At 49.0% G+C, this 27,979-nt stretch overlaps 1 protein-coding gene across 4 annotated transcripts in view; it reads left to right on the top strand.

The window, feature by feature from the left end:
* esr2a (estrogen receptor 2a) overlaps positions 1–22,373 on the top strand; it is a 342,469-nt gene extending 320,096 nt beyond the window's left edge. For all 4 annotated transcript variants that reach the window (XM_072568010.1, XM_072568009.1, XM_072568012.1 and 1 more), the window contains exons 8-9: positions 14,924–15,104; positions 21,719–22,373. In XM_072568010.1, coding sequence (XP_072424111.1) covers positions 14,924–15,104; positions 21,719–21,875 — 338 coding nt within the window. In that variant the 3' untranslated portion in view covers positions 21,876–22,373. The remainder of the gene's footprint in view (positions 1–14,923; positions 15,105–21,718) is intronic.
* The last annotated feature ends 5,606 nt before the right edge of the window (positions 22,374–27,979 follow it).

The raw sequence follows: 27,979 nt of genomic DNA, 5'->3' as shown, positions 1-27,979 counted from the left end.
GATTGTGCCTCTCAAACCTTATTGAGTTCTTTGAGATGGTGATGAAACAGGTGGATGAGGGTAAAGTGGTTGATGTGGTGTATATGGATTTCAGTAAGGCGCTTGATAAGGTTCCCCATGGTAGGCTATTGCAGAAAATACAGAGGCGTGGGACTGAGGGTGATTTAGTGGCTGGGATCAGAAATTGGCCAGCTGAAAGAAGACAGAGGGTGGTGCTTGATGGGAAATGTTCATCCTGGAGTTCAGTTACTAGTGGGGTACTGCAAGGATCTGTTTTGGGGCCACTGCTGTTTGTCATTGTTATAAATGACCTGGATGAGGGTGTAGAAGTAAATTTGCAGATGACAGTAAGGTTAGTGGAGTTGTAGACAGTGCTGAAAGATTTTGCAGGTTACAGAGGGACATAGATAAACTGCAGAGCTGGGCAGAGAGGTGGCAAATGGTGTTTAATGCAGAAAGGTGTGAGGTGATTCACTTTGGAAGGAGTAACAGGAATACAGAGTACTGGGCTAATGGTAAGATTCTTGGTAGAGTAGATGAGCAGGGAGATCTCGGTGTCCAGGTACACAGATCCCTGAAAGTTGCCACCCAGGTTGATCAGGTTGTTAGGAAGGCGTACGGTGTGTTAGCTTTTATTGGTAGAGGGATTGAGTTTCAGAGCCATGAGGTCATGCTGCAGCTGTATAAAACTCTAGTCCGGCCGCACTTGGAGTATTGTGTACAGTTCTGGTCATCGCATTATAGGAAGGATGTGGAAGCTTTGGAAAGAGTTCAGAGATTCACTAGGATGTTACCTGGTAGGGAGGGAAGGTCATATGAGGAAAAGCTGAGGGACTTGAGGCTGTTTTTGTTAGAGAGAAGAAGGTTGAGAGGTGACTTAATAGAGACATATAAGATAATCAGAGGGTTAGATAGGGTGGACAGGGAGAGCCTTTTTCCTCAGATGGTGATACCTCGCACAATGGGACATAGCTTTAAATTGAGGGGTGACAGATATGGGACAGATGTCAGAGGTAGTATCTTTACTCAGAGAGTAGTAAGGGTGTGGAACGCACTGCCTGCAACAGTAGTAGACTCGGCAACTTTAAGGGCATTTAAATGGTCATTGGATAGGCATATGGACAAGAATGCAATAGTGTAGGTTAGATGGGTTTCAGATTGGTTCCACAGGTCGGCAACATCGAGGGATGAAGAACCTTTACTGCGCTGTAATGTTCTATGTTCTACAAATGCTCTCTTCTATCTCATTGATGCTGGGTCCTTCACAAGCCCCTCCTGAGTTGTGGTGAGTAAGATGACTTCTCCCAGGATCCTCCTCAGTCACATCTCACTATCGTCCTCCATATTGTCAGTAATTATGTCCCTAGCACTGAGGCCTGTGATCCTGCCCTGGTTACAGGGTACCACCCTGAACACATTCCCTTGCGGAGATAGTAGATACATTCGTTTTGCTTTTCCAAAGTTCTGTCGCTTTTTGGAATGACCCTCCATATTGGAAAACAGAGAATGCAATTCCGTGTTCGGGAAATAGAGAAGATGTGAAGCAGGAATTTACAGGCTAGTCAGCTTCTCATCTGGGAAGATGCCAGAATTCTTTATGAAAGATGTTCCAGAATTTAGAAAATCCCAGAACGATCATGCAGAGTCAACATGACTTTGTGAAAGGGAAATCACGTTTTATCACATTCTCAGAGTTTTTTGAGGAAGTACCTAGATTTCCAGAAGGCATTTGGCAAGGTGCCACGTCCAGGTTTATTACATGAAAAGCCAGAGCTTGTGGCTTTAAAGTCAAATATCAGCACAGATGGAAGATTGAGTTGAAAAGTCTTATACCTGAAACATTGACCCTCCTGCTCCTCAGATGCTGCCTGGCCTACTGCACCACCCTGTTAGACTCTGATTCTCCAGCATCTGCAGTCCTCACTTTCTCCTCATGGATGGAAGAATGGCTGGCTGACAAAAAACAGAGAGTGGGCACCTTCAGGTCAGCAGGCTGTCTGGCACGGTGCCCCACTGGAATGGGTGCCAGGGCACAAAACGTTGACAACATCTAGCAAGGACTTGGACAAAGTGAAATACCTCCACAGAAGCCGGTATCCTGTCACCAAATCCCCCTTTATTTCCACACGGAGACCCTGATCCAGCTCCCTCAGAGTCAGCCCCCACAGTGAACAGAACCCCTGACACTCCTGTTTCTATCTGTCAGCCAGGGCTCCCTGTTTGGACCAGGTTAACAGCCTCAATCAGGGAACTCATTAAAATCACTACAAAAGGAACTGAGTTGAATTTGATCAGGACACAACATTAAGTGGGAAGTGAAGGGGATGGATAGTTTGCAAAGGGATACAGATAGGTCAAGTGTGTGGGCAACAGCTTGGCATGTAGTATCATGTGGGACAATGTGAACTCTGTCCTCAGGAAGGAGTGAAAATCAGCAAACTATTTGGATGGAGAGAGAGATTGCAAGATCCCATGGTACTGAGGGGCTCTAGGTGTCTTGGTTCATAAATCACTACAAGTCAGTCCGCAGGTACAGCATGTGATTGGGAGGGTGAGTGACTGTGTTTACAGCAAGGGCAATGGGAGGTTTTGCTGCAGTTTCACAGGGCATCAGTGAGACCACATTTGGAGTCCTGTGAACAGTTTTGGTTCCCTTTTTAACAATGAATGTAGCCACATGAGAAGCTGTTCAGAGAAGGTTCACACGACTGTGATGAAGAGGGCTGAGTCTGTGCCCATCAAAGCCTGAGAGCTGATCTTATTGAAGTATTGAAAATACCAAAGAGGTTTTGCTTTAATTCACTGGGTCTGGCTGGGCCTGCAATTATTACCCGTCCCTAGTTAGCCCTGAGAAGCTGCCTTCCTGAGAGCGCACGATTCAGTGTCGTTAACACAGCTGAATGTCAGGGGAAAATGTCATATTCTCTCCTGTTGGAGATGGTCATTGCCTGGGCTCTGTATGGTGTGAATGTCACTTTTGATTGTGTTATTGGACAGGGAAGGATCTAAAAAAATATTTCATTTTGTTCCTGAGTCCAGAACCAGGGGACGGTTTTATAACTCGGGGGGTATCTTTTAGAAACATAGAAAACAGAAGCAGCAGTAGGCCGTTCAGTCCTTCTATGAAATTGGATCATTGCTGACCATCCCCACTCTCTCTCCTACCTCTTTGACCCCTTTAGCCCTGTGAACTATATCTAACTTCTTCTTGAAAATATTCAACATTTTGGCTTCCTGTGGCAGAGAATTCCACAGCCTCCCCACTCAGTCTGGGTGAAGACATTTCTCCTCAGTTCAGTCCAGAATGGCCTCCCCTGCATTTGTCCCCTGTCTGATCGTGTTGGGATTTTATCGGTTTCTATGAGAACCCCCTTCCCTCCTCGTTCTTCCCAACTCTAGCGAGTACATTCCTAACTGATCCAGTCTGTCCTCCAACATCAGTCCCAGCATCTCAGGAATCAGTCTGGGAAGCCTTTGGTGCATTCCCTCCATGGCTAGAACACCCTTCCTCAGATAAGGAGATTAAAACTGCACACACAATACTCCAGCATTGGGAATGTTGGGAATTCACTTTGGGAGTTTGCAAAGGGATACAGATCGTGAGTGGGCAAACATTTGGCAGATGGAGTGTAATATGAGAGGAGGTGAGCTCTGTTGACTCTGGCTGGAGTAACTGAAAAGCAGCAAATGATGTAAATGGCGGGAGAGATTGCAGGTCTCTGAGTCACTGAGGACTCCCTGAAACCCCGGTGTACTTGGAGCAGATATACCTGCTCAGGTACTCGAATCCTCACAGACATGTACCAATGTACCACTTACAGAGGAAGGGTCACTGGACCCGAAACATTAATTCAGACTTCTCTCCACAGATGCTGCCAGACCTGCTGAACTTTTCCAGCAACTTCTGCTTTTGTCTCTGATTTACAGCGTCTGCAGCTTTTCGGTTTTTATACCATTTACTTTCTTCACCGTCCTCGCAATGTTTACTTCAGTAACTGTTCCAGCTCCTCCTTTCCCGACTCGACCACGTTTCAGATAATAACCCGCCTTCCTGTTTTGTGCTCCCAGAGTGGGTGACCTCACACCGATCCACATTGAACTGCATCTGCCGTGTACTTCCCCACTTCCTCAGCCTGACCCCCTCACACTGCAGCATCTCTCCATCCTCCTCACCACCCCCCCCCCCCCCCCCCCCCCACCCAGCTTTGGATCGTCTGCTCCCCTCATTAATATACATAGGGAGTAGCTGGGAGGTCTAAGCACTGACCCCTGCGGTACCCACCCCTCCCTCACTTCACTACATGCTGCTTGGAAAAAGGCCCCGTTGATTCTTACTCGATGTTTCCTGTCTGCCACCCAGTGTATTTGGTCCATTTCACTATACTACCCCCAGTCCCATATAGTTTAATTTTGCACATTAACCTTTTCTGTGGGACTTTGTCAAAAGCCTTCTGAAAGTCCAAATAAACCACATCCACTGGCTCCACTGACATGATCAAGTGTATCCCAGGACATTGTGGGAAGTTAGAGAGGAAATTTCAGGGCCCCTAGCATTTGTATCATCTATAACCATGATTGAGGTGCTGGAGGACTGGAAGGTGGCTAATGGTGGCTCAGTGGTTAGCACTGCTGCCTCACAGCGCCAGAGACCCGAGTTCAATTCCCGCCTCAGGTGACTCTCTGTGTGGAGTTTGCACATTCTCCCCGTGTCTGCGTGGGTTTCCTCCGGGTGCTCCGGTTTCCTCCCACAATCCAAAAATGTGCAGGTCAGGTGAATTGGTCATGCTAAATTGCCCATAGTGTTAGGTGCACTAGTCAGAGGGGAATGGGTCTGGGTGGGTTACTCTTTGGAGGCCGGTGTGGATTTGTTGGGCCAAAGAGCCTGTTTCCATACTGTAGGGAATTTTATCTAATGTTGTCCCTTTATTAAAGAAAGGCTATAAGAGGAAGCCTGGGAACTATAGACCTGTGAGTCTGACATTGTTGGTGAGTAAGTTGTTGGAGGTAATTCTGAAAGATAGGATTTATATGCATTTGGAGAGGCAAGGACTGATTATGGATAGTCAGTATGATTTTGTGTGAGCGAAATTGTGTCTCATAAACATGGTTGAGTTTTTGAGCAAGTAACCAAAAAGGTTGACGAGGGCAGAGCAGTAGATTTTGTTTACATGAACTTTAGTAAAGCCCTTGACAAGGTTCCACACAGTTGACTAATTAGTAAAGTTAGGTCACATGGGATTCAGGGTGAGCTTGCCAGTTGGATACAAAATTGGCATTATGGTAGGAAACAGAAAATGATGGTGGAAGGTTGTTTCTCCAACTGGAGGCCTGTGCCCAGCGGTGTTCCACAGGGATGGGTACTGGGTCCACTTTTATTTGTCATTTATATAGATGATTTAGATGAGAATATAGGAGGCATGGTCAGTAAATTTGTAGATAACACCAAGATTGGTGGGATAGTGGACAGTGAAGAAGGTTTTCTAGGATTACAAATGGATCTTGTTCAATTGGATCAATGAGCTGAGGAATGGCAGATAGAGTTGAATTTGGATAAATGCGAGGTATTGCATTTTGGTAAATCAAACAAGAGCAGGACTTTTACAATTCATGACAGGGCCCTGGGCTGTGCTGTAGAACAGGGAGACCTAGGGGTTCAGGTACATAATGCTTTAAATCTTGTGTCACATGTAGGCAGGGCGGTTAAGAAGGTGTTTAGCATGCTGGCCTCCATTGCTCAGACTTTTGAGTATAGGGGTTTGAGGTTGTACAAGACATTGGTGAGGCCTCTTCTGGAGTACTGTCTCCAGTTCTAACCTCCCTGTTATAGGAAGGATATTATTAGACTGGAGATGGTTCTGAAGAGATTACCAGGATGATGCTGTAAATGGAAATTTTAAGTTACAAAGAGAGGCTGGAGTGTAGAGGCTGAGGGGTGATTTTTTTTTTCTTTATTCATTCACAGTGTGAGGACATCACTGGTTACCCCAGCATTCATTACCCCAAAGTTGGTTAAGAGTATTCCTGGAGGAATATCGGAAGAGTAGGACGAGTCTTAAACGAAGAATCAAGTGGGATAAAAGGGGTCATGAAATAGCTTTAGTGAGCAGCATTAAGGAGAATCCCAAAGCCTTTTATTCTTATATAAGAAGCAAGCGGGTAACTAGAGAAAGGATTGGTCCACTAAAGGATAATGAAGGAAGGTTGTGTGTCGAACCTGAGAGAATGGGTGAGATTCTGAATGATTACTTTGTATCAGTGTTCACTGAAGAGAGGAACATGATGAATCTTGAGATAAGAGATAGAAGTTTGATTAGTCTGGATCACGTTGATATAAGTAGGGAAGATGTGTTGGGTAAGCAAGAGGTTATTAAGGTGGACAAATCCCCAGGACCGGATGGGATCTATCCCAGGTTGCTGAGGAAGGCAAGAGAGGAAATAGCTGGGGCCCTGACAGATATCTTTGTGGCATCCTTAAACACAGGTGAGGTGCTGGAGGACTGGAGGGTTGCTCATGTTGTCCCCCTGAACAAGAAGGGTAGTAGGGATATTCCGGGTAACTACAGACCAGTGAGCCTGACATCGGTGGTGGGGAAGTTGCTGGAGAGGGCACTGAGAGATAGGATCTATTTATATTTAGAAAGGAATGAGCTTATCAGTGATAGGCAACATGGTTTTGTGGGGGGCCTTACCAACTTAATAGAGTTCTTCGAGGAAGTGACCAAGTTGATAGATGAAGGAAGGGCTGTTGATGTCATATACATGGACTTTAGTAAGGTGTTTGATAAGGTTCCCCATTGTAGACTCATGGAGAAAGTGAAGTCACATGGTGTGCAGGTTGTTCTAACTCGGTGGATAAAGAACTGGTTGAGCAACAGGAGACAGAGAGTAGTAGTTGAAGGGAGTTTCTCGAAATGGAGAAAGGTGACCAGTGGTGTTCCACAGGGGTCAGTGTTGGGGCCACTGTTGTTTGTAATATACATAAATGATCTGGAAGAGGGCACTATTGGTATGATCAGCAAGTTTGCAGATGACACAAAGATTGGTGGAGTAGCAGAAAGCATAAGGGACTGTCAGAGAATACAGGAGGGTATAGATAGACTGGAGAGTTGGGCGGAAAAAGTGGCAGATGGATTTCAATCCAGATAAATGTGAGGTGATGCATTTAGGCAAGACTAATTCTAGAGCGAATTATACAGTGAATGGAAGAGCCTTGGGAAAAGTTGATGAGCAGAGAGATCTGGGAGTGCAGGTCCATTGTACCCTGAAGGTTGCTGCACAGATGGATAGAGTGGTCAAGAAGGCACATGGTATGCTTGCCTCCATTGGACGGGATATTGAGTATAAGAACTGGCAAGTCATGTTAAAATTGAACAAGACATTGGTTCGGCCACATTTAGAATACTGTGTACAGTTCTGGTCGCCACATTACCAAAAGGATGTGGACGCTTTGGAGAGGGTGCAGAGAAGGTTTACGAGGATGTTGCCTGGTATGGAAGGTGCCAGCTATGAAGAGAGGTTGAGTAGGTTAGGTTTGTTTTCACTAGAAAAAAGGAGATTGAGGGGGGGACCTGATTGAGGTTTATAAATCATGAAGGGTACAGACAGGGGGGATCGAGATAAGCTTTTTCCCAGGGTGAAGGATTCAATAACGAGAGGTCATGCTTTCAAAGTGAGAGGTGGAAAGTTTAAGGGGGATACATGCGGCAAGTACGTTACACAGAGCGTTTGGAACGTGTTTGGAAGGTGGTAGAGGCAGGCACGGTAGATTCATTTAAGATGCGTCTGGACAGATGATTGAGTAGGTGGGGAGCAGAGGGATACAGATGCTTAGGAATTGGGTGACAGGTTCAGACAGTACATTTGGATCGGCTCAGGCTTGGAGGGCCGAAGGGCCTGTTCCTGGGCTGTAAATTTTCTTTGTTCTTTGTTCACATTGCTGTGAGTCTAGAGTCATGTGCAGGCCAGACCAGGTAAGGATGGCAGATTCCTTCCCTAAAGGACATTAAGGCTTTCCCCCAATAATCAACAATGGGTTCATGGCCATCGTTAGGACTTTTAATTCCAGATTTATATTGAATTAAAATTTCATCATCTGCTGTGATGGGATTCCCAGAACATTACCCGAGTCTCTGGATTAACGATGCAGTGATAATACCACCTCCCCAACCTTATAGAGGTTTAAAAAATTATGAGGGGCATAGATAAGGGTCCATGCAATAAAAGCAAGAATTCTTTCCCTCCAGTGGGGAAGTTCCAAGATGAGGGGGCATATTTTTTAAGGTGAAAGGAGAAAAATTTCAAAAGACTTGAGGGACAATGTGTTTTTACACAGAGAGTGGTTCGTGTGTGGAATGAACCGCCAGAGGAAGTGGTGAATGTTGGGTACAGTTACAATATTTAAACTACATTTGGATAAGTTCATGAATAGGAAAGGTTAGGAGGGATATGGTTCCCTAAACTATGGAACTAATTTAGTTTGAGATTATGGCATGGTCTGACCAACGAGGCTGTTTCTGTGCTGGATGACTCTATGACGATTAGTTACATTGTCAAAGAATTCGCTCAGCGTGAGTTCTCTTTTGTAAATCCATGCTGACTCTGTCCAATCTGCTTTCTAAATGCTCAGTAATCAAATCTTTTATAATATCTCTACATTTTCCCCACTACCGATGTCAGACTTCACTGGTCTATAATTCCCTGTTTTCTCTATCTCTCCCTTTCTAAATAAAAGGATTACACTAGCGACCCTCCGAGCTACCCAGCAGCTGTTCCAGAGTCTGTAGAATCTTGGAAAAAGATCACCAATCCATCCATGATGTTAGGGCCGTACCCTTCAGTACTCTGGGATGTAGATTACCAGGCCCTGGGGAAATCATTGGCCTTCATCCATCAATTTCCTCAACACCATTTCCCCACTAAAGCAGAAACAAAAACAGAAATTGCCAGAAAAGCTCAGCCGTGCTGGTAGTGACTGTGGAGAGAAATCCGATTTCATGTTTAGGGTTGAGTGACCCCTCATCAGATTTGCCTCACACTTAACCCCAACATTTTCAGGATATTTTGTAAAGCCGGAATCCTAACATATATTTAACTGGTCTATTTCTTTACTCCCCATCATAACCTCCCCTGTTTCTGATTGTCTTTACCGATCTGTTCCTCTTCACATAAACCTCATTTACAATCAGTGTGTATATTTCCCCCAAGTTTATTCCCACACGTTCCCCTTTTAATTAATCTCTCTGTCCTCCTTTACTGAAATCTAAACAACCCACGTTCTCAGCTCCACTGTCTTTTTTGGTCAGTTTGTAGGCCCGGATCTCGTATTATCCCAAACCTCCCTCCCCAGCTGTGGCTGGGTCAGCTTTCCTGTTTTATTTTTGTGCCTGACCATGGCTGGAGTTTTCTCATGCACTTTTTAAGATGTTTGCCATTGGCCCCCTGCTGTCATTCCTCTCAGTGTTGTTTCCCAATCGAGTGTAACCAACTTGCACAACATGTCATCAGTGTTCCCTCAGGAAACCCTGAGGCAGCCTTTAAAATTAAATGACAGTTATCGAGGAGAAAGTGAGGACTGCAGATGCTGGAGATCAGAGCTAAAAAATGTGTTGCTGGAAAAGCGCAGGAGGTCAGACAGCATCCAAGGAGCAGGAGAATCGACGTTTCGGGCATTAGCCCTTCTTCAGATGTCGATTATCCTGCTCCTTGGATAATTATTCAAGGACAATTCTTCTCTCGACTTCTGCGATATTAACCTTACAAACTATAAATGGAGATCTTACAGATTAGAAGAGATAAATATAGTGTCCTCGCCCAATCAGCAGCGTCCTCTTGCCCTGTGTCACTTTTTGACGCCCTTTAACCCCGAGATCACACGCTGCCTGCGTTCCAAGCTGGTTCAGTATAACGCTGCTTCAGGTGGAGGTGATGGTCTAGTGGCATCATCGCTGCACATAAAGGTAACGTTCTGAGGACCCAGGTTCAAATCCTGCCATACCACATCATGGAGTAAAAATCTGCAATTAAGAATCTAATGATGACAATTGTCAGGAAAACCCATCTGGGTCACTAATGTCGGTAAGGACAAGCCAGGGAAATATAGACCGGTGAGCCTGACCTCGGTGAGGGCAAGTTGTTGGAGGGAATCTTGAGGGACAGGATGGACATGTATTTGGAAAGGCAAGGACTGATTAGGGATAGTCAACATGACTTTGTGTGTGGGAAATCATGTCTCACAAACTTTATTGAGTTTTTTGAAGAAGTAACAAAGAGGATTGATGAGGGCAGAGCAGTAGATGTGATCTATATGGACTTCAGTAAGGCATTCGACAAGGTTCCCCATGGGAGACTGATTAGCAAGGTTAGATCTCACGGAATACAGGGAGAACTACCCATTTGGATACAGAACTGGCTCAAAGGTAGAAGACAGAGGGTGGTGGTGGAGGGATGTTTTTCAGACTGGAGGCCTGTGACCAGTGGAGTGCCACAAGGATCGGTGCTGGGTCCACTACTTTTTGTCATTTATATAAATGATTTGGATGTGAGCATAAGAGGTACAGTTAGTAAGTTTGCAGATGACACCAAAATTGGAGGTGTAGTGGACAGTGAAGAGGGTTACCTCAGATTACAAGATCTTGACCAGATGGGCCAATGGGCTGAGGAGTGGCAGATGGAGTTTAATTCAGATAAATGCGAGGTGCTGCATTTGGGGAAAGCAAATCTTAGCAGGACTTATACACTTATACAGGACTTATATAAGGTCCTAGGGAGTGTTGCTGAACAAAGAGATCTTGGAGTGCAGGTTCATAGCTCCTTGAAAGTGGAGTCGCAGGTAGATAGGATAGTGAAGAAGGCGTTTGGAATGCTTTCCTTTATTGGTCAGAGTATTGAGTACAGGAGTTGGGAGGTCATGTTGCGGCTTTACAGGACATTGGTTAGGCCACTGTTGGAATATTGCGTGCAATTCTGGTCTCCTTCCTATCGGAAAGATGTTGTGAAACTTGAAAGGGTTCAGAAAAGATTTACAAGGATGTTGGCAGGTTTGGAGGATTTGAGCTACAGGGAGAGGCTGAACAGGCTGGGGCTGTTTTCCCTGGAGCATCGGAGGCTGAGGGGTGACCTTATAGAGGTTTATAAAATGATGGGGGGCGTGGATAGGGTAGTAGACCTAATGGGCAACTTTTTCACGCAGAGGGTGGTACGTGTATGGAATGAGCTGCCAGAGGATGTGGTGGAGGCTGGTACAATTGCAACATTTAAAAGGCATTTGGATGGGTATATGAATAGGAAAGGGTTGGAGGGATATGGGCCGGGTGCTGGCAGGTGGGACTAGATTGGGTTGGGATATCTGGTTAGTATGGACGGTTTGGACCGAAGGGTCTGTTTCCGTGCTGTACAGCTCTATGACTCTAAAAGTGCCATCCTTACCTGGTCTGGCTTACATGTGACTCCAAACCCACAGCAATGGGGTTGACTCTTAATGAGGGTTGGGCAATAGATGCTGGCCTTGCCAGTGATGCCCTCAGCCCGTGAGTGGATTTTGATCAAAGGAGCTTCTTGCGACTTGACGGTGATGCTGACAGTGGGACGCTTCCTGGGCTGCTCCTTGGGTGGGTCACAGTTAGGACTGAGACAATAAGAATTACTTTCTCTCAGAGGTTTGTGTCACTTTGGAAATTTCTGTCTCAGAAAGCTGGGTGGACGGATTTATTAAACATTTTTAATGCAGATGTAAGTAAGTTATAGATGAAAGAGGGAGTAAAAGGCTGTGGATGTCAATGGGAAGGTGCAGTGTGTATCACAGTGAGATCAGCTGAAATCTTATTGGTGGGCAGAGCTGCTAATTCATGTCTTTGTTGTTAATTACGTTATCACGGGACAGTCTGTAGAAAGATACGGAATGAGACTGGCTAACTGAGACTGAAAGGAGTGTTGACTGTAACAAAAGACTTGGGAGTCATCTCTCGGGGCTGCTTTGAAATCATAAGGTCTTCACAGCCTGGTCTGTGTCAGCAACTTCTGAGCTCAGCCACCAGAAGGAAGCATTGCCTCAGAATGAGGAGTACAGCCCTCACCAATTCCCACATTAATCTCCACAGATTTACATTTCAATAGCACCTTTCACACCATACTCTTTCCAAACATTTAAAGATTTGTGCAGTGAGGTCACTTGGTTGAACAAGAAACGACAATTTTATTCAAACCCATTCCATACGATCAATTATTGAACTTTGTTATTTCAATCTCCTCACAGAGACGTGGGGAATTCCAAATCTGATGATTCCCCTCCATTGGAAAGCCTGGTTAGCGATCCATAACCAGGTTAAAATCTCCCCTAACACTGCCCCCACCAAACTCTCACAGGACAAGAAAAAAAAATCAAAAAGTCAACCTGAAAACATGGTCTCCGAAGAGGAACCAAAAGGAATATTTTTAATAAAATTATTGTAACAATGGTTTTGGTGACAAGAAGTGGAGGGGATGGTCATTTGGAGCAGGACAGATTGTGAGGATGAGACACAGATCAGCTCAGTCACTATCTCATTGAATATAGTCTCAAGCCTGATGGGCTGAGTGGACTCCTGGTTCCATATTGAGAAAGTGAGGGTGAAGGATATGGAGGGTGGGGGAGTGAGGGATTTGGAGGGTGGGGGATTTGGGAATGGGAGAACACGGCTGAGTCTCAGGATCTTGTGCCTGTTTGCACTCTTCCGTCGAAAGTGGAATTCCTTTGTTTCCCACAGAATCTGTCCTTCCCGAGATCCCACACTATATTCTGTGGCAGCAGGGTGGGATGGGATGCTGCAGAAATTCCCGGGGGGAGGTTATTTATCAGCTGCAGGACTGTTTATAATTACAATGAAAAAAAATAGCATCATAAAACTGTCTGAAATGATGTGCTCGAAAACAATATATTAAATTACAATGAAGTTATTTTATTTTAATAACCTATGTTATCCTTGGAACCACCCAGCCAAACTGTCTGCACTTAATTTCATATCACTCTGTTCTGAAGCCAAGCTTTTAACGATGAAACTTGCTGATGTTAGTCAGACTTAAACAGAGGACTCATGGACACAGATACAATCCATCAAACTCTGCCCTCACCATTCTCAGAGTCAACTGTCCCCATCAAATACTCCCAGGGACAGGGACAGCACAGGGTTAGATACAGAGTACAACACCCTCTACACTGTCCCCATCAAACACTCCCAGGGACAGGGACAGCACAGGGTTAGATACAGAGTAAAGCTCTCTCTACACTGTCCCCAGCAAACACTCCCAGGACAGGGACAGCACAGGGTTAGATACAGAGTAAAGATCCCTCTACACTGTCCCCATCAAACACTCCCAGGGACAGGGACAGCACAGGGTTAGATACCGAGTAAAGCTCCCTCTACACTGTCCCCATCAAACACTCCCAGGACTGGGACAGCACAGGGTTAGGTACAGAGTAAAGCTCTCTCTACACTGTCCCCATCAAACACTCCCAGGACTGGGACAGCACAGGGTTAGGTACAGAGTAAAGCTCCCTCTACACTGTCCCCATCAAACACTCCCAGGACTGGGACATCACAGGGTTAGGTACAGAGTAAATCCCCATGCTCTCCCTAACACCGTGTATCAGTCCTCCCAAAGGCCCCATGCCATTCCAATGTTACCAGGAGAGAGGTGGAGATGGGAGTGGGGAACACAGTGAACAGCTGGGGTGACAGGAACATTGCTGTAATATACGTGTAATCTCACCCAATCCTATTCTCTACTGCCTGAAACGAGCCAATGAGGTTGAGACACTAAGCAGTTAGGGTGGGTGCTTCAGCGCCGAGCATTCTGGATAATGTGTCTGCCATCACTCTGCATTTCCTGTCAGCACCAGGGTCTGAACGACAGAGAGGAAGGTGGTGCATGGTGATCTGAAGGCCAGGATCGTCTCTGTCTGAGCACAACGAGCTGTTACTATGGTGTTACTACGGTGTCACTATGGTGTGGGTCTCTGCCAATGGAGCCTTGGCTGACTTATCATTAACTGGTGCCTTCCTGTCACATCCTCTCCCCTCCCCCCACCCACCCTGACCCCACCTCCACCCTCCCCCCCATCACCACCACCACCACCACCCCCAACCCCAATATAAATACTCACAGGCTTGGAACGGACCAGAACAAAGATAAGGAGAGAAACCCAGGCAGAGAGGGAGAGATTAATGTGCTTTTCAGAATTTCATTACAGCAAATGGGGGTCGGTCCTGACTAATAGTAATTAAACGAGTGCAGATATCATTCCATCTGATACAAACCAGATGTTTTGCAATTCATCACAACCGATCATTTTCAAAGTGTAAATTGCAATGTCCCTCCTCTCCTGGAGGGGCTGACTCTCACTGGGGTACAGGGTCTCCCTCCCTCTCCTGAAGGGGCTGACTCTCACTGGGGAATGGGGTTTCCCTCCCTCTCCTGAAGGGGCTGACTCTCACTGGGGTACGGGGTCCCCCTCTCTCTCCTGAAGGGGCTGACTCTCACTGGGGTACAGGGTCCCCCTCACTCTCCTGAAGGGGCTGACCCTCACTGGGGTACGGGGTCTCCCTCCCTCTCCCGAAGGGGCTGACCCTCACTGGGGTACGGGGTCTCCCTCCCTCTCCCGAAGGGGCTGACCCTCGCTGGGGTACAATGAGGGAATTCTCAGTGAGTGGTATCAGTTTGAATGACCACCTACAGTGAAAGTTGCTTCATATGAGACATGCGTTTGATCTGCAACATTTCTCCCTGAGCTGTGGGGGCTGCAGAGCTGTGTATTGGGTGCAGAGTGTGTGAGTCTGTAATTGTGGGGAATCCTGGTGTATTCTGCCCCTGGGCCTTCAGGCCGAGCTGAGCTGAGGTGTGTCATGCAGAGCTTCACACTGAGCTGGGAGTTCACTCTTTCTTTACACAGGTATGTTCCCTCGCTCTGGAGTAACAGAGGAACATGAAAACAGGGAGAAGCTTCACAAGATCCTGGACACCATCACAGACACTTTAATCTGGTGTATGTCAAAGAGTGGAATCCCACCACAGCAGCAGGCCACTCGCCTGGCCCACCTACTCATGTTACTATCCCACATCAGGCATGCCAGGTACACTTTACGCAATCTCACGGCACCTCTCCCTGTGTAACTTCATCAGCTACTTTCGCCCTCACTCCTTCTCCCGTGCATTTTCTCTCTCTCACTCTCTGTCTTTCTCTTTCTCTATCTCTCCCACAACTGCCCTTATTTCTCTCACTACTGTCTTTCTCTCTCACACACACATTCATTCTCTCACTCTTCCTCTCTCACTCATTCTCTCACTCTTTCTCTCTCACTCATTCTCTCACTCTTTCTCTCTCACTCTTTCTCTCCCCATTCTCTATCTCTCTGTTTTACTCTCACTCTCTCCCTTTCTCCCCCCTCACTTCTCACATACTCTCTCTCTATCTCTCTCTCTCTCTGTTTCTCAATTCTGCTCAGTACAGAATGAGGCCCTTTAGCCAATTGAGTCTGTGTCTCTTTTGTTTTTGAGTAATAATCCAGTTATTCCAACACGATCTATCTTTAGAAACTCGTGTTGATTATCCCTGTCCATAGAGTCATAGAGATGTACAGCATGGAAACAGACCCTTCGGTCCAACCCGGCCATGCCGACCAGATATCCCAACCCAATCTAGTGGGTCCAGCCTTGATCACTGCATATTCCAAATCGGACCCATTTGGTGAATACAAATGTGTCCCCTCGGGTTTCCTCTGCATATTTTGCCAATTCTCCTCACTCTGCTCTGCCACAGGTACCAGGTCTTCTTTCACGTACACTATCAATGCCCTTCCAGATGTTTAACAGCTCGACTACATCTGCTCCTAACTCCCTTTAACTCCCTAACCCCGGTCACCCATCCCAGAAAGCGATAAAGCAAAACCTTCCCATCATCCCAAAAGAGGGGTGATCAGAATTGGACAAAAGGTTTCAGGATGCTCCTTCCGTCCAAGTCATTGATAAATAAATGGATTTGTGACCAGCCCTGACCCTGTGACATTCCACATCCCACTGACCTGGGCTCTGCTGCTACCGTGCTCCCCAATACAGTCAGCTCTTAGCTTGGGCAGTCACCTTTTAGATTATCATCGGCTTTTGGCCATGCAAGTACACCCCACCTTGCCCACTTTACCAAGCACATTACATCCTGAAAGAACTCTTCTCAAGTCATGCAATATTATTTCCTTTCAGAAATGTAGGAAATGTAGAATCGAACAGCACAGAAACAGAACTTCCGGCCCAACTCGCCCACACTGACCAGGTGTCCCAAACTAAACTAGACCCATTCGCTAGCGTTTGGCCCATATCCTTCTAAACCCTTCCTATCCACGTCCACATCCAAATGTCTTTTAATTGTACCAGCCTCCACCACTTCCTGTGACAGCTCATTCCCCACACACACACCATTCTCTGTGTGAAAAGGTTGTCCCTTGGGTTCCTTTTAAATCTTCCCCCACTCACAGAACTCCCCCACCCCAGGGAAAAGACCTTGTCTATTTATCCTATCCAAGCCCCTCGTGATTTTATAAACCTCTATAAGGTCAGCCCTCAGCCTCCGATGCTCCAGGGAAAACAGCCCCAGCCTGTTCAGCCTCTCCCTGTAGCTCAGATCCTCCAACCCTGGCATCATCCTTGTAAATCTTTTCTGAACCCTTTCCTGTTAAATAACATCCTTCTGATAGAAGGGCAGCAAGAATTGTAGGCAATACTTCAAATGTGGCCTCATTAATGTCATGCAAAATATGCTCTTGACCAATAAAGGAAAGCATACCAAACGCCTTTTTCACTATCCTATCTACCTGCAACTCTTCTTTCAAGGTGCTATGAACCTGCACTCCAAGGTCTCTTTGTTCAGCAACACTCTTTAGGACCTTACCATTAAGTGTATAAGTCCTGCTCTGATTTGCCTTTTCAAAATGCAGCCCCTCGCATTTATCGAAATTACACTTCACAGCCCATTGGCCCAGTTGATCAAGGCCCCATCGTAATCTTAGACAATCTTCTTCACTGTTCAGTATGTCACCAATTTTAGTGTCACCCAGAAACTTACTAACCATGCCTCCCATATTCTCACCCAAATCATTTACATAAATGACAAATAACAGTGAAGCTACACCAATCCTTGCAACATGCCAGAAGCCTCCAGCCTGAACAAAAATCCTCTACCACCACTTTCTATCTCCCACCATCAAGCCATTTTGTATCCACTTGGGTAGCTCTCCCTGAATATCATGTGATCTAACTCGACTAACCAGTTTACCGTGTGGAACCTTGTCAAAGGCCTTGCAAAAGTCCAATGAATACAGTCCCAATGGATCCAATCTCTCTTCATACATCAGCGCTACCATCCCTGGAATCAGTCTGGTAAACTGATTAGAGTCTGGGAATGGAAAGGGAACAGGTGGGTAGTGTAGGGAACCCCTGTGGCCATTCCCCTCAATAACAGGTATACTGTTCTGGATACTTTTGGGGGGGGTGGCAGCGTACCAGGGTAAGCCATGGGGTACAGGTCTCTGACACAAAGCCTGTTGCTCAGGAGGGAAGGGGGAAGAGGAACAGAGCATTAGTCATTGGGGAATCCATAGTTAGGGGGACAGACAGGAGGTTCTGTAGGAAAGACAGAGACTCACGGTTGGTGTATGGCCTCCTAGGTGCCAGGGTTCATGATGTCTCTGATCGTGTTTTTGGGATCCTTGAGGGGGAGGGGGAGGGGGAGGGGGAGGGGGAGCAGCCCCAAGTTGTGGTCCACATAGACACCAAAGACACAGGTAGGAAGAGAGATGGGGATTTAAGGCAGATATTCAGGGAGCTAGGGTGGAAGCTTAGAGCTAGGACGAACAGAGTTGTCCTAGCGAGGTGAGGAACAGGGAGAGAGAGGAGTTGAACATGTGGCTACAGGGATGGTGCAGGAGGGAAGGTTTTGGATTCTTGGATAATTGGGGCTCTTCTGAACCAGAGGGGCACCAACATCCTTAGGGGGGGAATTTGCTGATGCTCTTTGGGAGGGTTTAAACTAATGCAGCAGGGGGATGGGAACCTGAATTGTAGTTCCAGTGTCAAGGAGGTTGAGAGTAGTGAGGTCAGAAATGAGTTTTCAAGGTCACAGGAGTGTACCGACAGGCAGGAAGGTGGTTTGAAGTGTGTCTACTTCAGTGCCAGGAGCATCTGGAATAAGGTGGGTGAACGTGCAGCATGGGTTGGTACCTGGGACTTTGCTGTCGTGGCCATTTCGGAGACATGGACAGAGCAGGGACAGGAATAGTTGTTACAGGTTCCAGGATTTAGATGTTTCAGTAAGAACAGAGAAGGTGGTAAAAGAGGGGGAGGTGTGGCACTGTTAGTCAAGGACAGTATTATGGTGCAGAAAGGACGTTTGAGGACCTGTCTACTGAGGTATATGGGCTGAGATTAGAAACACGAAAGGAGAGGTCACTGTTGGAAGTTTTCTATAGGTCTCCGAATAGTTCCAGAGATGTAGAGGAAAGGATAGCAAAGATGATCCTCGATAGGAGCGAGAGAGACAGGGTAGTTGTTATGGGGGTCTTTAACTTTCCAAATATTGACTGGGAATACTATAGTTCAAGTGCTTTAGATGGGTCAGTTTTTGTCCAATGTGTGCAGGATGGTTTCCTGACACAGTATGTAGACAGGCCAACAAGGGGCAAGGCCACATTAGATTTGGTACTGGGTAATGAACCAGGCCAGGTGTTAGATTTGGAGGGAGGTGAGCACTTTGGTGATAGTGACCACAATTTGATTATGTTTACTTTAGTGATGGAAAAGGATAGGTAAATACCGCAGGGCAAGAGTTATAGCTGGGGAAAAGTCAATTACGATGTGATTAGGCAAGATTTAGGATGTATAGGATGGGGAAGGAAACTGCAGGGGATGGGCACGATTGAAATGCGGAGCTTATTCAAGGAACAGCTACTGTGGGTCCTAGATAAGTATGTGGTTGAGGAAGTTGTCAAGCGCGGGAGCCGTGGTTTATGAAGGAAGTGGAATCTCTGGTCAAGAGGAGGGAGGACGCTTATGTTAGGATGAGATGTGAAGGCTCAGTTAGGGCACTTGAGAATTACAAGGTAGCCAGGAAAGACCGAAAGAGAGAGCTAAGAAGAGTCAGGAGGGGACAAGAGAAATCACTGGCATGTAGGATCAAGGAAATCCCTAAAGCTTTCTATAGTTATATAAGGAATAAAAGAATGACTAGTGTAAGATTTGGTCCAGAATTGAAAAGTGTATGCTGGAAAAGCGCAGCAGGCCAGGCAGCATCCAAGGAGCAGGAGCATCGACATTTCGGGCATAAGCCCTTCATCAGGGGCTTCCTGAAGAAGGGCTTATGCCCAAAACGTCGATTCTCCTGCTCCTTGGATGCTGTCTGGCCTGCTGCGCTTTTCCAGCACCACACTTTTCAACTCTGGTCTCCAGCATCTGCAGCCCTCACTTTCTCCTAAGATTAGGGCTAATCAAGGATAGTAGTGGGAGTCCAAGGAGATAGGAAAAAGACAATGTTGTCAAGGAGAATACTGAGACACCGGCTATTAGACTAGATGGGAGTGAGGTTCACAAGGAGGAGGTGTTAGCAATTCTGGAAAGTGTGAAAAGAGATCAGTTCCCTGGGCCGGATGGGATTTATCCCAGGATTCTCTGGGAAGCCAGGGAGGAGATTGCTGAGCCTTTGGCTTTGATCTTTATGTCGTCATTGTCTACAGGAATAGTGCCAGAAGACTGGAGGATAGCAAATGTGGTTCCCTTGTTCATAAAGGGGAGTAGAGACAATCCTGATAATTATAGACCAGTGAGCCTTACTTCGGTTGTGGGTAAAGTGTTGGAAAGGATTATAAGAGATAGGATTCATAATCATCTAGAAAGGAATAAGTTGATTAGGGGTAGTTAATGTGGTTTTGTGAAGGGTAGGTCGTGCCTCACAAACCTTATTGAGTTCTTTGAGAAGGTGACCAAACAGGTAGATGAGGGTAAAGCAGTTGATGTGGTGTATCTGGATTTCAGTAAGGCGTTTGATAAGGTTCCCCATGGTAGGCTATTGCACAAAATACGGAGGCGTGGGACTGAGGGGGATTTAGCGGTTTGGATCAGAACTTGGCTGGTGGAAAGAAGACAGAGGGTGGTGGTTGATGGGAAATGTTCATCGTGGAGTTCAGTTACTAGTGGGGTACTGCAAGGATCTGTTTTGGGGCCACTGCTGTTTGTCATTTTTATAAATGACCTGGATGAGTGCACAGAAGGATGGGTTAGTAAATTTGTGGATGACACAAAAGTTGGTGGAGTTGTGGACAGTGCCGAAGGATGTTGCAGGTTACAGAGAGACATAGATAAGCTGCAGAGCTGGGCTGAGAGGTGGCAAATGGAGTTTAATGTGGAAAAGTGTGAGGTGATTCACTTTGGAAGGGGGAACAGGAATACAGAATACTGGGCTAATGGTAAGATTCTCGGTAGTGTGGAAACCTCAGTGCCCATGTACATTGATCCCTGAAAGTTGCCACCCAGGTTGATAGGGTGATTAACAAGGCATACGGTGTGTTAGCTTTTATTGGTAGAGGGATTGAGTTTCAGAGCCTTTAGGTCATGCTGCAGCTGTACAAAACTCTGGTGCGGCCGCACTTTGAGTATTGTGTACAGTTCTGGTCATTATAGGAAGGGTGGGATAGCTTTGGGAAAGGGTTCAAAGATTTACTAGGGTGTTACCTGGTGTGGAGGGAAGGTCTTATTCCTGACAGACCTATAAAAAGCTTTAGAGTTTTCCTTGATCCTACCTACCAAAGACTTCTCATCAGGTCCTTCCTGACTAATTTGTATTTCTCAAGCACCCAAACTGAACCTTCACATCTCAGGATGACCTCTCCTTTCCTGATTTCCTATGGCCAACCCACCAAACCTGCACGTCTTCGGACCACGGAAGATACCCATACACGGGGAGACTGTGTAAACTCCACACAGACCCGAGGCTGGAATCGAACCCAGCTCCGTGGTGCTGTGAGGCAGCAACGCTACCCACTGAGCCACCATGCCAGCCAGCACAGTTTACTGTCCCCTCACAAAACCACGTCGACCCTGTCTGATTGTTTTGTAAATTTCTAATCATTTCCTAAATAATGGATTCCTAATGGTGGTTGGTTGACCAACTACCCCAGTTTCCTGCTTTGTGTCTCCCTCCCTCCCTCCTTCTCTCCCTCTCTCTCTCCTTCCCTCCCTCTCTCTCTCCTTCCCTCCATCCCTTCCTAAATGGAGATGTTTCATGCATGAAGTGCAGTCTATCAAGTCCGAGAGTTTGCTGGCTTCAGTTTTCCTGGTTCCTTGGTCTCTAATGATCGTTTTAAACTCCTCTATTTCTAGTGCCTACATTCTGTGATGTTTTTGTGAAGTTTGATGTGTGTACTGTGAAGACAAATACAAAATATTTGTTCAAAATCTGATCATCAATTCCTAAATCCCATCAGCAAAGAGACCAGTATTCATTTCAGCTACTCTCTTCCTTTCCATATCTTTGTAGAAGTTTCACCTTTATGTTTTTATAGTTATTGCCAGTTTAACCTGTCAATCTATTTTATCCTCCTTTATTTCTTAGTTATCCATGGGACAGTAACTATAGTGATCCTGTATCATGTGACCCAGAGTGTACCTTACTCCATCTCCCCTTCACTTTCTGTCGTTTCTGTTACAGTAACAAAGGTATGGAACACCTTTACAGCATGAAGTGTAAGAACATGGTGCCCTTCTATGACCTGCTGCTCGAGATGCTCGATGCCCACGTCATCTACAGCCGCAGAAAGCCATCGGATGATCATGTCTGCAACCAATCAAAGCCTGACAACCTCTGACCTTTGTCCCATTCTTCCTCCTTCCCTCTTTCCCAATCTCCCGCCAATTCACTCAACCACAAGAAAATAAACGCAATGGGCAGGGGTAGCCGCTGGTTGGAGGGTGGGTATCGAGGACAGAGGGGAGGGGAAGAGTAAATGCCACCCATCAACTGCGTTTTATATCTTTGCCTGTTCCCAAACCCATTCCCCTCCAGAACCTGGCGCTGCCTCCCATCCCTCCCTCAGGGGCGGAGGCTGTTGATTGGCTGTTAGGTTTTGGGGAAACCTCCCGCAGGTACCAGGCAAGGTGCCCCCCTGCTCAGGTGATCGAACCTTTCCCCTGTCTGGCTGCACTGGGCCAGGGCAGGGGCAACACAATGGGCAGAAGAGACTCCCCTGACCAAATCAATGTCCCAATGGGCCACTGTCCTGGGCAAATAAAACCAATGTGGCCTGGGTCAGAGAGTGTGGCCGGGGGTCAGAGAGCGTGGCCGGGGGTCAGAGAGCGTGGCCGGGGGCCAGGGGTCAGAGAGCGTGGCCGGGGGTTAGAGAGCGTAGCCGGGGGCCAGGGGTCAGAGAGCGTGGCCAGGGGTCAGAGAGCATGGCCGGGGGCCAAGGGTCAGAGAGCGTGGCCGGGGGCCGGGGGGGGTCAGAGAGCGTGGCCGGGGGTCAGAGAGCGTGGCCGGGGGTCAGAGAGCATGGCCGGAGGGTCAGAGAGCATGGCCGGAGGGTCAGAGAGCATGGCTGGGGGTCAGAGAGCATGGCCGGAGGGTCAGAGAGCATGGCTGGGGGATCAGAGAGCGTGGCCGGGGTCAGAGAGCATGGTCGAGGGCCGGGGGAGTCAGAGAGCGTGGCTGGGGGGTCAGAGAGCATGGCCGGGGTTCAGAGAGCATGGCCAGGGGTCAGAGAGCATGGCCGGGGGCCAGGGGGGTCAGAGAGTGTGGCCGGGGGTCAGAGAGCATGGTCGAGGGCCGGGGGGGGTCAGAGAGCGTGGCTGGGGGGTCAGAGAGCATGGCCAGGGGTCAGAGAGCATGGCCAGGGGCCAGGGGCCAGGGGGGTCAGAGAGAGTGGCTGGGGGTCAGAGAGCGTGGCCGGGGGTCAGAGAGCATGGCCGGGGGCCAGGGGGGGTCAGAGAGCGTGGCCGGGGGTCAGAGAGAATGGCTGGGTGTCGGAGAGCATGGCCAGGGGTCAGAGAGCGTGGCTGGGGGGGTCAGAGAGCATGGCCAGGGGTCAGAGAGCATGGCCGGGGGCCGGGGAGGCCAGAGAGCGTGGTTGGGGGTCAGAGAGCATGGCCGGGGGTCAGAGAGCGTGGCCGGGGGGGTCAGAGAGCGTGGCCGAGGGCCGGGGGGTCAGAGAGTGTGGCTGGGGTCAGGGGACAAGGTCATAGAGTTGGACAGCACTGTCTGCAATATAACCTTCATTCTCCAGGCCTTAAGGTGAGGCCATTCTCAGTGACCATGAGAAAGGGGACGGTGAGACTGCTCACAGCTCGTCACATTTAACACACAACAGCCCCTCCGTCTCCCTCCATCTCCCTCCTAATAACCACCCTTACACATTCAATATAAACACTCAGAAATGACTACACAATGTTCAGCACAATTCTCAAATCCTCAGATACCCACAAACCACAAGTCAGGAGTGTGATGGAATCCTCCCCACTTGCCTGGATGGGGGCAGCTCCAACAACACTCAAGAAGCTTGACACCATCCAGGGCAAAGCAGCCGCTTGATTGGCACCACATCCACCAACACCCCCTCCCTCCCCCACCGACACTCAGTAACAGCAGTGTGTACCATCTACAAGATGCACTGCAGGAATTCACCAAAGACCCTCAGGCAGCACCTTCCAAACCCACAACCACTTCCATCGAGAAGGACAAGGGCAGCAGATACATGGGGACACCACCCCCTGCAAGTTCCCCTCCAAGTCACTCACCTTCCTGACTTGGAAATATATCACCGTTCCTTCACTGTCACTGGGTCAGAATCCTGGAATTCCCTCCCTAAGGGCATTGTGGGTCAACCCACAGCACATGGACTGCAGCGGGTCAAGAAGGCAGCTCACCCCCACCTTCTCAAGGGGGCAACTAGGGACGGGCAGTAAATGCTGGGCCCTGTCAGCAGTGCCTACATCCCCTTAACCTAACACACGCTCACCTGTGTGCACCTACACAGACACAATCTGAAATGTACACAGACACGCACACGCGTGTGCGACACAGTCCGTGCTGTTGGACACCTCCCAAGCCATGAAGCACATTGCTCTCAAACTTTACTTCAGCATCCAACCACCCCGGGGCCCGGGGAGGGGCAGTCACAGGACTGACTGAAGGAGGGGGGATTGTGGGGGAGAGGCACTGCTGGGGGCTTTTGCTTCTTTTTCTGTGGTACTTAGAGTTGCTTTTGATGTCAGTGCTGTTGATACCCGACCGATTGTGTGTGAATGTGTGTGTGTGAGTGTGAGTGTGTGTGAGTGTGTGCATGTGTGAGTGTGTGTGTGTGTGAGTGTGTGCATGTGTGTGTGTGTGTGTGTGAGAGTGTGTGAGAGTGTGTGAGTGTGAGTGTGAGTGCCTGTGAGTGTGTGAGTGTATGTGTGTGTGAGAGTGTGTGCGGGTGAGTGTGTGTGAGTGTGAGTGTGCGAGTGAGTTTGTGTGAGTGTGTGAGTGTGTGAGTGTGTGTTAGTGTAAGCGGCTGTATTGTGAAGTGGCAGTCACTCTGCACTCACAGGGGACCTGGTACTTGTCTGTCCTCCTCCATCAGATCCAGGAGCAGACCTCAGCCAGGAGCGGGCAGACCCCTGTTGGATATTCCCAGGGATTAAAGCCCATCCAATTATGTGGAATGAACCGAATGGTTCAAGGCCATTCAGCCTGACAAGTTTGTACTGGGGTTTATACTTCACAAAGTTCCCCAACTTTACCAGGTCCTGTGGTGGTCTCCATGGTGACTGAGTGATGAAGCCCCTCAATGACCAGAGGCCCTGCCCCACACCATGTGATCCAATCATAGCCACGCCCCCTCCTCCCTCAGGCTTGTGCCATTTGCTGCTTTTCAATGTTCTCTCTCCTGTCATTGGCTGTCGCTTTGACTCTTCCTGTGTCCAGTGAAGCTGCATCGCCGTTTCCACACAACCCAGGCCGAGTGCACCTCCACTGTCCGGCCACTGTCCGGCCACTGTCCACTCACTGTCCGGGCCCGTCCGGCCACTGTCCACTCACTGTCCGGGCCCGTTCGGCCACTGTCCACTCACTGTCCAGGCCCGTCCGGCCACTGTCCACTCACTCTCCAGGCTCGTCCGGCCACTGTCCACTCACTCTCCAGGCTCGTCCGGCCACTGTCCACTCACTGTCCGGGCCCGTCCGGCCACTGTCCACTCACTGTCCGGGCCCGTCCGGCCACTGTCCACTCACTGTCCGGGCCCGTCCGGCCACTGTCCACTCACTGTCCGGGCCCGTCCGGCCACTGTCCACTCACTCTCCGGGCTCGTCCGGCCACTGTCCACTCACTGTCCGGGCCCGTCCGACCACTGTCCACTCACTGTCCGGGCCCGTTCGGCCACTGTCCACTCACTGTCCGGGCCCGTCTGACCACTGTCCACTCACTGTCCGGGCCCGTCCGGCCACTGTCCACTCACTCTCCGGGCTCGTCCGGCCACTGTCCACTCACTGTCCGGGCCCGTCCGACCACTGTCCACTCACTGTCCGGGCCCGTCCGACCACTGTCCACTCACTGTCCGGGCCCGTCCGGCCACTGTCCACTCACTCTCCGGGCTCGTCCGGCCACTGTCCACTCACTGTCCGGGCCCGTCCGACCACTGTCCACTCACTCTCCGGGCTCGTCCGGCCACTGTCCACTCACTGTCCGGGCCCGTCCGACCACTGTCCACTCACTGTCCGGGCCCGTCCGACCACTGTCCACTCACTGTCCGGGCCCGTCCGACCACTGTCCACTCACTGTCCGGGCCCGTTCGGCCACTGTCCACTCACTGTCCGGGCCCGTCCGACCACTGTCCACTCACTGTCCGGGCCCGTTCGGCCACTGTCCACTCACTGTCCGGGCCCGTCCGACCACTGTCCACTCACTGTCCGGGCCCGTTCGGCCACTGTCCACTCACTGTCCGGGCCCGTCCGACTACTGTCCACTCACTGTCCGGGCCCGTCCGGCCACTGTCCACTCACTGTCCGGGCCCGTCCGACCACTGTCCACTCACTGTCCGGGCCCGTCCGACCACTGTCCACTCACTGTCCGGGCCCGTCCGACCACTGTCCACTCACTCTCCAGGCTCGTCCGGCCACTGTCCACTCACTGTCCGGGCCCGTCCGACCACTGTCCACTCACTGTCCGGGCCCGTCCGACCACTGTCCACTCACTGTCCGGGCCCGTCCGGCCACTGTCCACTCACTCTCCAGGATCGTCCGGCCACTGTCCACTCACTGTCCGGGCCCGTCCGACCACTGTCCACTCACTGTCCGGGCCCGTCCGACCACTGTCCACTCACTGTCCGGGCCCGTCCGACCACTGTCCACTCACTGTCCGGGCCCGTTTGGCCACTGTCCACTCACTGTCCGGGCCCGTCCGACTACTGTCCACTCACTGTCCGGGCCCGTCCGGCCACTGTCCACTCACTGTCCGGGCCCGTCCGACCACTGTCCACTCACTGTCCGGGCCCGTCCGACCACTGTCCACTCACTGTCCGGGCCCGTCCGACCACTGTCCACTCACTGTCCGGGCCCGTCCGACCACTGTCCACTCACTGTCTGGGCCCGTCCATGCACTGTCTGGCCATATCCACTCACTGTCCAGTCATCGCCTGGCCATTAGTCCGGCCACATCTGGTCATTACTCTGAGGCACAGCCCTCCCCCTCACCAGTGAAGCCACTCTGCCCCTCACCAATCCCTATCCCCTCACCGTTGACCCTGTCCTGATAGAGGATGCCGTGGAGCTGGCCCGGAATTCACCAAAACACGGGCTCAGGGGCAGGAAGCTGCAGCTTTGACCCAACAATGAGACTGAGTCCCAATGGAATGGAACCCATTGGGATTTACCCCCCTCCCCTCCCCCGTCCCCTCGTGCCCCAGGGCTAATGGTTTATATCACACCATTGAACTGTTACCACGAGCAGATCACTGGACTAATGAATGTATATTTTTAATGCTACAGATTCATAAAGCTGAAGTAATGAGTGTTGAAGACAGATTTAAATATCAAAATCTATGTATTGTTAATTTCAGAAAATTATTTAACTCCATTTACAAATCCTGCTGTTGTCATTTGCCGTGATAAGCCTTTTCAGTTGTTACTACAAACATGGAATACATTTCTACATTTCAAACTTCCCCCACACTCAATGACTGGCTGGACACTAGTGAACTCAGAGGAACAGAAGTATCTTGGGGAGCTGTGCACAGATCCCTGTAGGTGGAACGACATGTTAATAACGTGGTAAAGGAGAGATACAGCACACTTGCCTTTATCAGCTCAGGTATAGATGGTAAGAGCAGGGAGGTGATGCTGGAGCTGTACTGGACTTTGGTGAGGCCACAGCTGGAGTACTGTGGGCAGTTCTGGTCCCCACACTCACTATAGGAAGGATGGGATTACACTGGAGGAGGGGGGAACAGAGGAGATTCACCGGGATGGTACCAGGAATGGAGCAGTTTAGCGACGAAGGGAGGCTGGATAAATTCAGGTTGTTTTTGTTAGAGTGGAGAAGGTTGAGTGGGAACCTAATAGAGGTGTTTATGATCTTTCGGGGCATGGACAGGGTGAGCAGGAAGCAGCTGTTCCCCTTACTGAAGGGTCAGTAATAAGGGGGTACATCTGCAAGTGAAAGGCAGGAGATCTAGAGGTGATTTGAGGAAAGCACTGCCTGAGGGGGAGCTGAAGTAGGAAACTTCACAACCTTTAAAAAGGTATTTGGACGGGCCTGAAACAACACAACATTCAAGGCAGTGGGCCCAATGTGGGAAAGTGGGGCTAATGTAGGGTTCCTGTAGATTTGATGGTACAGAGGCGTTCAGCTGAATGTCCTGTTCTATTTTTTAATATCCCCAGGACAGGGACGGAACACGGTTAGATACAGAGTAAAGCTCCCTCTACACTCTCCCCATCAAACAC

Source organism: Chiloscyllium punctatum, chromosome 4 (assembly GCF_047496795.1).
Source record: "Chiloscyllium punctatum isolate Juve2018m chromosome 4, sChiPun1.3, whole genome shotgun sequence".
NCBI lineage: Eukaryota > Metazoa > Chordata > Chondrichthyes > Orectolobiformes > Hemiscylliidae > Chiloscyllium > Chiloscyllium punctatum.
Note: the sequence above shows the minus strand (reverse complement) of the source record. Positions and strands in the feature narration are given on the sequence as shown.